The 13,357-nt window shown below is 44.4% G+C and overlaps 1 protein-coding gene across 1 annotated transcript; it reads right to left on the reverse strand.

Annotated features, from left to right (window-relative positions):
* Positions 1–2,281: 2,281 nt before the first annotated feature.
* Positions 2,282–8,087, reverse strand: TMEM17 (transmembrane protein 17). Its single transcript, XM_072333670.1, has 4 exons — positions 6,821–8,087; positions 3,930–4,033; positions 3,561–3,674; positions 2,282–3,150 (listed from the first exon to the last, which is right to left on the reverse strand). The coding sequence occupies exons 1-4, from the start codon at positions 6,921–6,923 to the stop codon at positions 2,845–2,847; spliced, it is 627 nt and encodes a 208-aa protein (XP_072189771.1). The 5' UTR covers positions 6,924–8,087; the 3' UTR covers positions 2,282–2,844.
* Between the last annotated feature and the right edge of the window lie 5,270 nt (positions 8,088–13,357).

A 13,357-nucleotide genomic window follows, 5' to 3' on the forward strand; every position in this document is an offset into this window, starting at 1 on the left:
AGTACTCTTAGCTTTCATGTGACACCCCTTGCAATTTCTGTGCACTGCCTCCAATTTGTTCTGGCAACTATTCCTAATCTTTTTCTTCAAGCTTCTTTTATTCTTCTTTCAGACAGAAATGCTGTTATTGTTTCTGTGTTCCTGATGCACAGAAGTTCCTCCACTTCTGATTTATACTTAGGCCATAAGAACCTTCTGTAGAAGCTTCCTGTTCTTTCTCCTCCTCATGTATGTCACTGTTTTTTCAATATGCTTATTGAAAGTTTCTGAAACTTGCTATTTTGCTGTCTGAAATCTGGCTGTGCTACAAGCAACTACTATATTTTCTGTTTATATTAAGACTCACCAGCTCCTGTGACATTTAGCACCTGAAGGGAAAGTTTCATTGCAAGTCCTCATTCACTGCTTTGTCTTCCTGAGTGCTACTGCCATCTTCTTCTCCTGCCTCTGGGTTGTAGGACTGGGAAACTCATGGAAAGATTGCAGCTGTAGATTCGGAATGTGAGTTGTTAGGTAGTGGCAGGTTGGCTTCCTAATGGAATGTTCAATCTGGTAATGGTCTGCTAGGAAACCTGAGTAGTGCCAATGCAGTGCTCTGGGATTTGTCAAGTATGTCGCTGAAGTTTTATGTCCTGGACTGGTTTGTACCTTCAGCATTTCCAGGCAGACCTAACAGTTGATCTGAATGCTGTTACCTGTATCAGCACATCGATATTCTGTCTCTCTCTCCAGCAGAGGGGTGTGTATCCATTTATCTTCGGCTTCTGGTAATCATCTTGCACGGCAATTGATCCTCCAAGCCTTTGTCTTCCTTTTCACTAACAGCAAGGATTATGAATCAGGCATTGCAGCCTTAGCCCTGGAGACTAGTTCCTTGTTGTCAATACTAGTACACGGCTGATTTTTTCTGGCCCTATCATGTTGTATGTGATGTATTTGGTATCAAAAGCCTTTCCACTCATTACATTCTTATGTTAGAATAAATTTAAACTTCTTAAGACGATACTGGATTAAAAAAAAAAAAAACAACAAAACCATAGATTGTGGCATTCTGTAGTGCAGGCAAGAGATTTGATTACCATAGGTGTATCACTCTGTCTCTTCAGATATTAGTTTACTGCATCCAGGTGCGCATAAGGAGAAGATGCTGCTTTCTTTGAATCTGTATGCTCTCTTCAACAAACTATTGGAAGGCACTGAACACCAGCAGTGCTCTGCTTTCCTGTTGTGCTGTCAATCTGTATTTCTCTAACACCTGTAGATTCTTACTGGTGGAGCTGAGCTCCTTGGAGGTCTGCACCCTATTCTCTACAGAGAAAGGCAGTCTCTGGAGTTAACCCCATTGTATTGGGTCAGGAGAAGACTGTACGTCTATGTACGCTATGACATTTGAGTTACGTTCCACAGTTATTGGGGAAAATAAGTGCCGAGGTTCATGATGCTTCTGTTTGCGCTGTTAGGCTCTATTATGTCGCTATCTGTCATTGTAATGGATCCTACAAGTTTCTCCTATACCTCATCAGCCCTGGCTCCAGTACTTTGCAGTAACGTAACTGAGATGAATATGCACAATATTCCCACTGCATCAGTTAAGAATGTCTTTACAAGGAGTTTCTAATGCTCTTTTTCTGCTCAGCAGCCAATTCTGTTGTTGGTAGAAGCATTTTGTTTAAAAACAAAGGGGTACGTGCCTTGGTAGTATATAGCCTACAATAACAAGACAAGAAAAGGAAATTCAATAGAATGAATTGTACATTCACTCATGCATAGAAACGAAGAGTTCCGGCACAAAACAAACCTTCTTTTTTCACTAGAGATTCTATGAGCTTTAACTATACAACAGCTTTAAGTACAGTCTTTATATTTATATTGCCTTTTTCACATCAGACTTCTTTGCCTTTCTTCAAGCAGTCTGGATGCTTGTGCCAGCTCTGAAAATTGCTTACTTTTGCCCTCCTGAAAACTCTAAGGATTAAGATGAAAAATGTCTTTTATTTTATCCCTCCTTGACAGAAACAAAATGATCATTCAGCGATTACCGAAACCGAAGAAGACAGTCCAGACATCGATACAAACAGAAACGAGAGAACTGTGGCATGTGTAGCGGCCTGTAAGAGACAGTCAGTGACACAAAGCAATCTTTCCATGTCTATAATTTTGCTACATCTGACTTATCAAATCTTCCGTCTGAGAAAATTGCACCCTTCGTTTTGAACGGCTTGATCTATACAACCAAAGAGGAGGAGTGCAGGCATTTGGAGTAAAAGAATGCTTTCAAAACTCCACCCTGGTTTATTAGTAGTGCTGAAATTATCTGTTAGACCACCTCAAGCTGTAGTCTCTCATCACTGACACCCCTACTCTTCTTTCTATGCCTCAAGATTCTTGCTTGTTTTAGCTTAACTAAATACCTACAGCACCTGGATGAACAGACAAAGAACCGATGGAAATCCAAACATACAAAAAGGATTTATTGTAAACAAAATACGTCTGTGCAAACAGTTAGGAAAATAGACTTGTGTTCTTTAGAAATGGCACGTGACTTTTTAAGATGTAAAACCCACCAAAGCTACCCTGTAGGTTCTGTACCCAGTAACAGTGTGCAAATGAAGCGGTCCACTCAGCAACTTACGTCACTGGCTTTGATTTTTTTCTTCTTGCAGAGCAGAGCTCACCTTTGAGGTTTAATGCTGGCACAATCTATTTCTTAGTGTCTCTGGAGTAGGAATACAGATAATGACCCAACAAAATGGAACCCAGCTGTAGCATCATAAGGCCTGCTTCTGTTAGAGTCTCAGGCCCTAAGGGCTTGATCCCCAGCCCAAACTTGTTGCACGAAGCTCCTCAGCATGGACCCATACTAGCCATGGGAATTACGTTCTCTTCTTTACTCGGGCCATAAGGATGACGCACGGGGTGTTCCTCCAGCCTGTCGAATTCATTAAGGTGGAAGTGAATTGCCAGTTTGTTTACCATTCTTTTCAGGGTGACAAAGGCTGCAATAACTTCAAAGATGAGGAAGAGGGCAAAGATGATATTAACTGATCTTTCCAATGGCTGAACTTTCAGACCTTCATTAAATAGCAAGAAGAGAATTACAGGTAACTGCAGAAGGAGAGTCAGGAGCCAAAACCCAGCCAGCTCAGGGACCTGTAACAGGGAGACAACACCATATGAAAACTGGCAGTGAGAGATTGGGTTGGGGGGGAAGTGAACCAAAATTTGTAAAGAAAACCATTTATAATAATAAACCTTCCAAAAGGCAGGACATAATGTGAAATGGCAAAGTGAGGTGGTTGAATGTGCCCATATCATGTGTTTTTAACAGGAATTATATCTTTTAAAAAGCAGCTTTGAGGAGTGAGAGTGGTCACCTCTGAGGGAGAAATCCACAAAAGTTATTGGAAGCTGATGCCAAGGTAATAGAAGGTAAATGCTATCGCTTGGAAATAACCATCTAATCAACATAAAGCTCTCAGATCAACTGGTAGACTGCTTCATTTATGCTCAATGGTAAAAAGCTCTTCTCCACAAATTAAAATGTACATACGGTAACATACCTTCTCCTGCAGGTTGCCCATGTATCCCAGGTAGAGTCGAATCACTTCTATTAGAGACGTCAGGATCACAACTGTGACCAGGATGAATTTGTAGTAATCTGACAAGACTGGATACTAGAGGGAAGGAAAGAGTAAAAGCTTCTGCCCTGCTTCTTCATAACACGCGCTCTGAGGTTAAATGAACACACTGCATGCTGCTGTAAGCTCACAGTGCTATATCAGATTTCAAATACTCTTGAGACTCCAGTTTCAGGGATTCCTCAAACAAACCTACTAACCTCTCACTCCAGTGAGCTCTATCTCTGTACTGGGGGGGGGTTTAATAAGAAAATGTACACTTACAAATCATTATTGTCCTTCAGGACTCACCTTCAGCTGGAGCATAACAACTGTGCTGAGCCACCAACATGGGAAAAAGTAAACGTTGAAATAGAGAGACATCTGTAGTGGTAAACTGGCAAGTATTTCATTATCTGTAGATAAGAGAAGTCTTTGTCACTCCTGGTTTGTTCCATATTTTCTTTCAGTAACTGACAGAAAGTTTATGCTCTTTTTTAGCTTCAAGCAGAGCATTAACACTTCAGTCAAATTAAATGTTAAAAGTATTTTTTATCTCTCCTGTCTCAGGCTATATTATTTCCAACCATCTAATACAACCTGCAGCTCACGTGATGCAGCGTTTTTATCACGTAGTCATAAATTCAAGTTGAATGTCTGACTGTGGGGTAAGCTATAAAATACCAGACAGTCAATAACTTGACTGATAGGCTTAGCTCAAGCACTGCTGTATTCTGATACTGCAGAAATAAAGTGCTAATTTAATTGCTGCTCTTGAGAGGGTGGACAGAATTTAGACGAGTACATATTGGATTATCTTCATTTTGTAGATGACCTTCCTGAACAGGGACTTACTACTAGACTCCAGGTCTGTAACGCCTACTCTTGTTTTCTGAGTCTTTAAACAAACACGGATAGAAGTAACACTGCAAGAAACCTGTGACTGTTTTAGATCTTGATTAAAGAATTTCAGATATGTGTCAAGCTAAAATTCGTCCTTCAAAGAATGGTAGGAACAAAATGTGTTGATTCAATGAAGAGAACGGCAAGCAGAATTTAAAGCCTGCAGAATTCAGTGTTCAGGACTTAATCACAGTTTTAAAAGATCAAGCTGAAAAACAAGGAAAAATTTTAAAGGGCATCCCAATTGAATCCTTCATTTTTAATCACCCATTTATTGCTGTATCAACTAATAAGTTTGTATTACAACAAATTCACTTCAATTACCAACAGATCTACTTGTTACATTTTCCGCAAGTGAAGTCTGCAGGTATATCTCCACCTGGTACCATCTAAACATATGTAGGAAGTATTCACTGTGACCTGCTTTGTATTCCAGTCTTATTCCCCTGTCACGATGATGATACTCAATAGGAACTTAGTCCAACAGCCACATGTTTTCCTTCCAGCCTCAGAACCACCCCTCTTCTGACACCGCCGTCTCTGTCTGTATCTTCCGGCCATTTCCATACCTGTTTTTGTTCCATCTCAGTCTGACATTCCTGTTTCCAGCTCAGCCACATGCAGCCTGGTACAATCTGTTCCAGAAGTCTTTATGCCAGATGCAGGAGTATTTATTCAGGGTAGCTACTAGACTAGACGGGAGGGGAGGACTATTTGGGAACAGAACTGGGACAGACCTTAAGGACAGGATGTGAGGGGTAGGAATTGATTAAACTGAAACAGAAAGTGCAAGAAAACCAGTATCTATTTTTAATAATCCCATTTTTAAGCATGGTCACTTTACTACGTCTACAAAGGAATGAAAATTTACAGCTACTTCAAAATCAATCCAACTGTCTAGCTAAATTTGTTTCAGCTCTCGTATCAAATCAGTCTGTGTGTTTGCGAGGGCACTCAGATGCAGCTTTAACAGATGCTGGACCAGGCTCTGAGCAACATGATCTACCTGTGTGTTGTAGGAGAGTTGGACTAGATGACCTTAAAAGGACCCTTCCAACCCCAAGGGTTCTAAGGTTTCTGTTTTCATCTTTCAATTAATTACATCTAATTACAAGTCACATTTCTTCTCTGTATGTTCCATGCATTAAATGAAATTGCAATGCTTTGTAGCCATATTTAAAAAGAGAGAAGCGAAGAGCTCTAATCTAAATTGTGACGATGCAAATACTGAGGGGTACACTGAAGGTTGAACTGACCCAGCATTGCTGTTTTTAATCAAGTTTTAAAGCTGTGTTTTGAGTGAATGCACAGGAATACAAGCAAGTTACAATTCATCTTTTATCCCTAAGCTGAACTTGTGCTTATATTCCAGACTAGCAAAAACAAAGGGGAAATGCCAACCTGTATTGCACTGGCAAATGTGATGCAACTCCCTACAGTACGTGCGGGTGAACTTTAGGCTTGAAAGCCTGACCTCACAGAAATCCATGGTACATTTGCCACTGCTTTCAGTCAGCTGGAGCTTCTCATAAGAGCTTTCACAACTGAAAACTGAAGTGACTGAGAGAGAAGCTGTTCTGAGAGCCCAGAGAACGAGCACTTTTCAGTGTTGTTTGATACATGGAACAAGGCACTGATACATAAGCCAGCAGCATAGCTACGCTGCCATAACTATATGAAGTTAACGAGTGCTCCTGCCTTGAAAGGAGTTTCATCACCTTGGAATGGATTTATTGGTGGAAATTCATGCTAACCTCCATGAACACAACCTGCCTGTGCACACAGTTTATTTCCGTGGCTCCCGTCACTGCAAAGGGATAAAACTATGGGTTGTTTGCAGGTTTCCCTGGCAACTGGACAAAGGAAAACCTCTCACTCCTCATGGATACGGATCGTGTCCTCAGGGATGGGCCTTATAGACTTGGAAAAGGGGGTGTTTGGTTGCAGCTGGAGGTTCTAACGGCAGCTGAGAGGCACAGCTCTTCACGCACCGCGGTCTGTCCTCCTGTGAGGGCTGCTGAGCTCAAAGCAGCGGCTCAGTTCTCCCATTTGCTCTCGGTGTTCTCTAAAAGCACGTATGCTTTTCGTTCTGCTGCTCCGGCAGCCCGCTCCGTGACTGACAAGCAGCGGACTTTACGGGTGAGGCGTTACACAAACGCCCAGGCTTATAAAGCACAGCGCACTCCGCCCTCACGGCCGCCCGGTGACGGTCGCCGCCGCCATCTTGCTTCGTGGAAAGGCTCGGCTCCCCCCTGCCCCGCCTGCCCCCGCCGCCATGTTTGTCGCCGGCGGGCGCTTACCTGCGCGCTCGCTGCGGCAATGCGGGCCGGAGCGGCGGCCGTCGGTGAACACGGTGCGGCTGAAGGAGCCCAGGCGGCGCCGCAGAGGCTCGGGCAGCGACATGCCGCCGGCCTGGGGCGGGGCCGTGCAGGCGCCGTGGGGCTCCGGTAGAAGGGCCGGGGCGAAACGAGATGCGGGGCCGGTTCGTTCCGGGGAGGAGGAAAAGATCCCTACGGGAAGTTACGCTCCGCAACGCCGGGATGAGAGAGCTGCTCGTGCCCTGCGCTGGTAACAGGGACTGATAACAGCGCTGCATTCACCGTGCTTATTAATGTGACGCGTCCGTTCCCAAATCTCAAATCCCCCCCCCTTCCCTCTGTCCCAAAGTTACATTGTGCTGCTTTCCCGGGTGATGATTCTGCAAACTCCATTATTTCTGGGTCATTTAAAGCCTGGTTTCAATTCCATTCCTTTCCATCCCGCTGGGAAAACTGCGGGGAGAGACGGCCGATAGAGCTCGAGTTGTGAGGAATCCGTTGGCTCACGAGCAGCTGGTGGTGTATGTGCCTACAGGGAGATTCCAGCGCGTTCTGCAAACAAATGCGGCCGCAGGAATCGGCAGTGAAGCCTTCCCTGAAAGTAGAATCGGGTCAATAAGGGGTCTTTCACATGGAGATGAAGGATCCTCAGTGCTGAGGTGCTGGAACGGGCTGCCCAGGGAGGCTGTGGATGCCCCAACCCTGGCGGTGCTCAAGGCCAGGTTGGATGGGGCCCTGGGTAACCTGATTTAGTAAACGTGGGAGCTTGGTGGCCCTTCCAGGCAGGGGGTTGGAGCTTCATGATCCTTGAGGTCCCTTCCAACCCGGGTCATTCTGTGATCCCAGGCTTTGGGGAAAGTCAGAGGAAAAGGACCCGTGGGACGTGGTGACATTGCTGCAGTCAAGGCAATGCAGCTGGGCAAACATAAGGGAAAGGTGGCCAACAAAACTGGTTTTGACTGGTCTGAGTGAAGGAGCTGGGCCAAAGAAGGAAGGTCAACCTGAGGAAGACTTCTGACTTCATCCCAACAACCACTGGAGTGAGACCCCAGTACGGACTGCACACATGTCAGTAGGAGGGACAGCATGTAAATGAGTTCCCCAAAAATGATGAATATGGTAATGATTTCTTGGAAATGTGTTGCGTATGTATATGCTTGCTCTACTACTTTCCAATACTCCTGTCTATCAATGCACATGATAAGAGAGATCCCCCACGTGCCCAGCACTGAATAAATACACACCTGCTTTATAACCTAGTTCTGGTTATAGAGTTTGATTCTGCACGTCATTCCCCCAAATAAAAACTGACCAACCAACCCAAAAATCAAAGCAAACCAACCTGAAGGCCTTCAGAAGGGATGAGGAGGAAGTGGTTTTCAAATGGCAGCAGGTTGGAAGGGAGAAGTTGTTATAGATACCTCTTCATTTCAAGGGGTGATGTGCATGTCCCCTTATAGGCAGGGAGGGCAGCAAGCTTTACTGCGTGAGGTTTAGTCTTGAGAAATGCTCTTTGTGGTTTCTGTTGCACCCCACAGAAAAGGGTACAGTGTTAAGCCGACATCCTGGACCCAAGGAGGCATCTCATTCAGTGAAAAAAATGCCTTATGAGAATCAAAACATGAGATAAAGGAGATGATGATGTGCCTTTTGTTGTACAAGATCAGCCTGCGGACCAGCGAGCACAGCTCAGTGATGCTACCAGAGCTATCTGTGAACCGGGTGGGTCAGGCAAGACAAATAGTGAACAAATATGAACAAGTGACTTAGTGAAAGCATCAGGTCTGGATGTATTTCCAGCTTTTTGGACCTGACTTGCTTTGACTTTGTGGTCTGTGAGCTGCAGTCACAGAGATACGTGTATTGTGGTTGTGTTCTGGCTCGATGTGGACCTCTGAGCTGTGAGGGCACTGGAGGTGTGCCATGGTTTCAATGATAAAAATCTGGGAGTGGATGCTGGCTCATTAGCTAACTACCTGGTAAATAATTGAAGAGCTTAAAAATGGCTTTTATGTACCAGGAAACATTATGAAAACCAACATTAACGTTGGGTAGGCTTCTGAGCATTAATGGGTGCAATCTATATTAGTTGTCTTGCCAATTTCCAGTAGGTGCTAGAAATGTATTTCCTGCCAGACTCAGAACCACGGAATCACAGCATCACCAAGGTTGGAAAAGTCCTACAAGATCACCCAGTCCAACCATCCACCCATCACCAATAGTTCTCACTAAACCATGACCCTCAACACAACGTCCAAATGTTCCTTGAACACCCCCATGGTCGGTGACTCTACCACCTCCCCTGGGCAGCCCATTGCACTTCCTGACCACCCTTTCTGAGAAGTAATATTTCCTAATGTCCAGCCTGAACCTCCCCTGGTGCAGCTTGAAGCTGGGGGTAGGCCTCTTCTCTTGTGTAACTGGTGATAGAACTAGAGGGAATGGCTTTAAGCTGCAGCAGGGGAGATTCAAGCTGGACATTAGGAGGTATTACTTCTCAGAAAGGGTGGTCAGGCACTGGAATGGACTGCCCAGGGAGGTGGTGGAGTCACCGACCCTGGGGGTGTTCAAGGAAAGACTGGATGTTGTGTTGAGGGCCATGGTTTAGTGGGAGCTGTTGGTAATAGGTGAATGGTTGGACTGGATGATCTTTTAGGTCTTTTCCAACCTTGGTGATTCTGTGATTCTGTGATTCTTTCAGGGACTGTGAAGCAAATCCAGCTTAGCAGTCACCGAAGTGTAAAGCGATGTATCTGGTGAAGGGAAGGCTGGTGGAATGCAGACACCACAAGAGGTGCGTGGATTTGCCATGGGAACTCAATTTCCGGAGTCGAGGTGTGAATCCGTGGTATCTGGCAGCCTCACATTTCAGCAGATGGCCAAGCACCCAACGCTGCCCTGTGGAATAAAGCTGTGTGCGTTTTCATTTAACATTCCTGTCTGTGCAAATGCTTAAAATATTCAGTGAAGATGGAATGCTGGAATATACTCTTTGTTTTTACTCATTCTGATGGGTTTTGGTTTTGGTTTTTAGGTATTTTTTTAATGCTAAGGCACACATTTTTTTGCCCACTTTCTGAACAGACGTCTGATTTTCTATAGGGTGGGTTGAGGCGCACCTACTCAAGTTTCAAGCAAGAGAACAGTAAAACTTGATGGATTATAACACCTGGACAGGTCAGAGTTTCCTTGTATCATAAGGATATCGATGTGGGCCATAAGGGGTGGAAGGAGGAAAGAAGTTCAGCTATGAAGTGACCGTACCAGCTACGATGACCATCTGTATAAATACTTAAGTGTCCAGTGTTTGTGATTGAACTGCTTTTGGCATTTTCTTTCTTTAACAGAAAGGCATTCTGCTGCTTAGTTTCTTTGTTTCTATCCCCGTCTTAATGCTTAAGGTAGAAATAACTGGATTTCCAACTCTGTGCTTCAAAATAAGACTGTAACTGCACAGCATATTACATGACCGTTTTATTTCTCTCCACACGTGCTAGCTATAAATAAAACAAAAATGTCTGAAAACCTGCCTGAAAGCTTTAAATCAGAGGAATATTGGATCTTTGTGTATCCACAGTAGTCCAGCTAAGTTGGTAGACACTGGCTTGGCTCCCAGACCGAGCTCCTGGGGCTTTCTGGCAACAGCTCTAAGGCATAAACAGCAGATGCAGTATAGCTAATGAAATTCAATATCGGCAGTTTGTTACAGTTGGCACTGCAGAAACACGGAGCTCATTTCAGTGGTGCCATGAGTTTATCTGTGTACCTGAACTGTAATGGCCGTGTTTTGGAATCTCATGTGGAATCTCACAAATGCTGTTTTCCCTGGTATGCCTGTGCTGCTGCCCTTTATGTAGGTGTTAGTGTGTAAGCAACAGAAATAGCACACTTCTTTGCCTGATCCTTAGTACCTATATGGGAAACTGTTGATCACAGCCTGAACCTCTGATTAACCATCTGAGGCAAGTGTTGGGTCAGCTGTGGGAGCACAGGTGAAGGTAATTCTGCTGTGCTCCCAGGAGGCGTGGAGGTTGACTCTACCTCTCCTAGATCCCATTTAAGGGCTGACCACCACTAAGGCAGCATCTCTTTCTGGAGATTGCTCCTTTGGGGAGTCTTGGTGGCAAGTCTCAATGTTTTCCATCTTGACTGAAGGCCTTAGAGTTGGTGAGTTTTTCCCATAGATAGCCTTTGGCTGTTTATTTACAACTATTCCTGCATTATTCCAACTGTATGATACCTGTGCTTTGCTAGAAATGCTATAAATTGTGAGAAGTGGTGAGTTGGTGTATGTGCAGGTAAACAGAGCACAGGCCCGTTTTCTCTTCCTGTCCTCAGAGTGACTGTGAGTTCCAGCAAATTGCAGCTGCCATGACTGTGTGTGTTTGACAGGATGATGTTGTTGGCTGTTATGGAGCCTGCCACAGCAGTTCCACAGCCGTGCTCCTGCTGTGTGGGACCTTGAGATGATGTTTTCCCTGTGTTGCTTGTACGTTAGTCCCTGGTGCTCATTTAGTGCCTCTGGAGTATTTGGGGGTATTTGTGTCTCATCCAAAACAAGAGTTGTTTAGCAGACCAGTCTGAGGCTCCTGTTTGAAACATGACATGTTGCTGCGGTCATCCTGTGCATTAAGTGTATCTCAGCTATTTTAGTCCTAAGCAAAAAGGCATAAAAACCAAGAAGGCTATTATTACTTGCACCCATGGACTGACGTTCCTCTTGTTGTACTTGGCATTTTAATGGAACAGCTCTCCTGCTTGTTTTATTTTGATCTGTTATTTTGCTGAGTGTACTGGGCAGTTCTCAAGGCGAGCACTGCTATTAAACAAGTCTAACCATTTTGTGTTGCAAGAATACTTGATCTGTATGATACAGAAGGAGGCTGCAGCAAGTGTGTGCATTTTGAGCTGGATTCTCACTTCTGCAAAGGTTCTGCCTCAGTTATACCTGTGCATCTTAGTAGGCCTCAAGACAATCAGACTTGAGATTCGTTCTTTCAGGTTATACATAGGAGCTTGGTGAGGGCTCTCAGCTATTCTCAGCAAAGCATGTTTTGCCTGCTCTGCAGTTAGAATAGTTAGACTGTTTGTGCAGAAATGCGTGCTAAGAATCCTACCTCAGATCTAGAGTCACTCTGCACTTTGGCAGCTTACAGTGAACTGTGTTAGAGGGTCTGATAGCTTCAGCCTTTGCCTCCCTGTACACACAAAGAAGAAGCAAGATCAGCTTTCTGGTGGTACTTTTAGCTGTCCTAAGTATTATGTGTACAATCCAGAGCCTTCACCTCTCTGATGGGTTCCCCATCTTGGGGAGGAATGGTGCATTTGCTGCTTATGTTTGTCCTGCCCTTGTGATGTTTGTGCTGCAGCAGAGCCCTAAAATTCAGTCTGGTTATTCAGATATGCATTTGTGTTGCCAAACAACAGCAAACTCTCCCTCTGCTCTGAAGCTTTGTTGAATATAAAGGTACCTGTTGTGTTGTCTTCTATGAAATACTGGGCTTATAACTGCAGCACTTATTGCAGCAGTATTTTAAAGCACCAGATGCTAATGCAAGAGCTCTGATTAGAAGCACAGCAAGGGCTAAGCGATGGCTTGTGTTGTTCTTCAGCTGCACTGTCAGCAATTAGAGTCACACTTATCCCATCTTTATACGTATTTAAATAACTGGAGGTATCAGTGAGGAAAGCTCTGAAGTACCGTAATGCTGTGATTTGTTTCTTCTGAGAATTCCTGCTTTCTTTCACTAAATTATAGCAGTTTAGCTGAGGAAGAGAATGTGTGCTGAGGAGCTGTATACTTTGTACTATCGTGTGATGTTATGCATTCTGCCAGCATGGTCAGTCGGAAGCAATTATAATGGAAAGTGGAAACCAACAAAGCCTGTTTCTACATGGAGGCATTAGACATGTCTCTCTTGCCTTTAAAAACATGAATGTCCGCCAGGTCTTGCCTCATGTAACTTGGCCTATCTGTGACTCCCCTAAAATCCTCTCTGTGAATTTGCAAGGCCTGGAGAGGCAATTTCTTTCTTGTGTCCCAGAGCCAGGCCAAACCTGTCCAAGCCATGCTTTGTCAATGGCAGTGACTACTCAAGCTGCTTGGTCGCATCTTTTTTTTGGTGATTAATCTGTGTGATTACAGAATGAAGTCCTGGTATCTAACCTGAGCCATGCTTTCCTCAGTTTCTACTTCTCAGTTTCTACAGGTTTAGTGGGAGTGGTTGGTAATAGGTAAACGGTTGGACTGGGTGATCTTTTAGGTCTTTTCCAACCTTGGTGATTCTATGATCATTTTCCAGGTACTTTGTTGCTCTTCCTGCTTTGGGACAGAAGGTCATTCAGAAATCACTTTTTGTTTCCAAGCTTGGTATTGTTTCCTTTTAAACAGGACCAGAAGTGGCATATATAGCATGTAGGGGCATTAACTGCTTGCTTCTTCCATGCTTAAGACTGCATGTGGGAAATGAAAACCCAGCAGCCATCCTTAGTGCATGCGGCGTTCGTTGGCTCCGTAGT

The sequence above is a fragment of the Excalfactoria chinensis genome, chromosome 3 (genome assembly GCF_039878825.1).
Source record: "Excalfactoria chinensis isolate bCotChi1 chromosome 3, bCotChi1.hap2, whole genome shotgun sequence".
NCBI lineage: Eukaryota > Metazoa > Chordata > Aves > Galliformes > Phasianidae > Excalfactoria > Excalfactoria chinensis.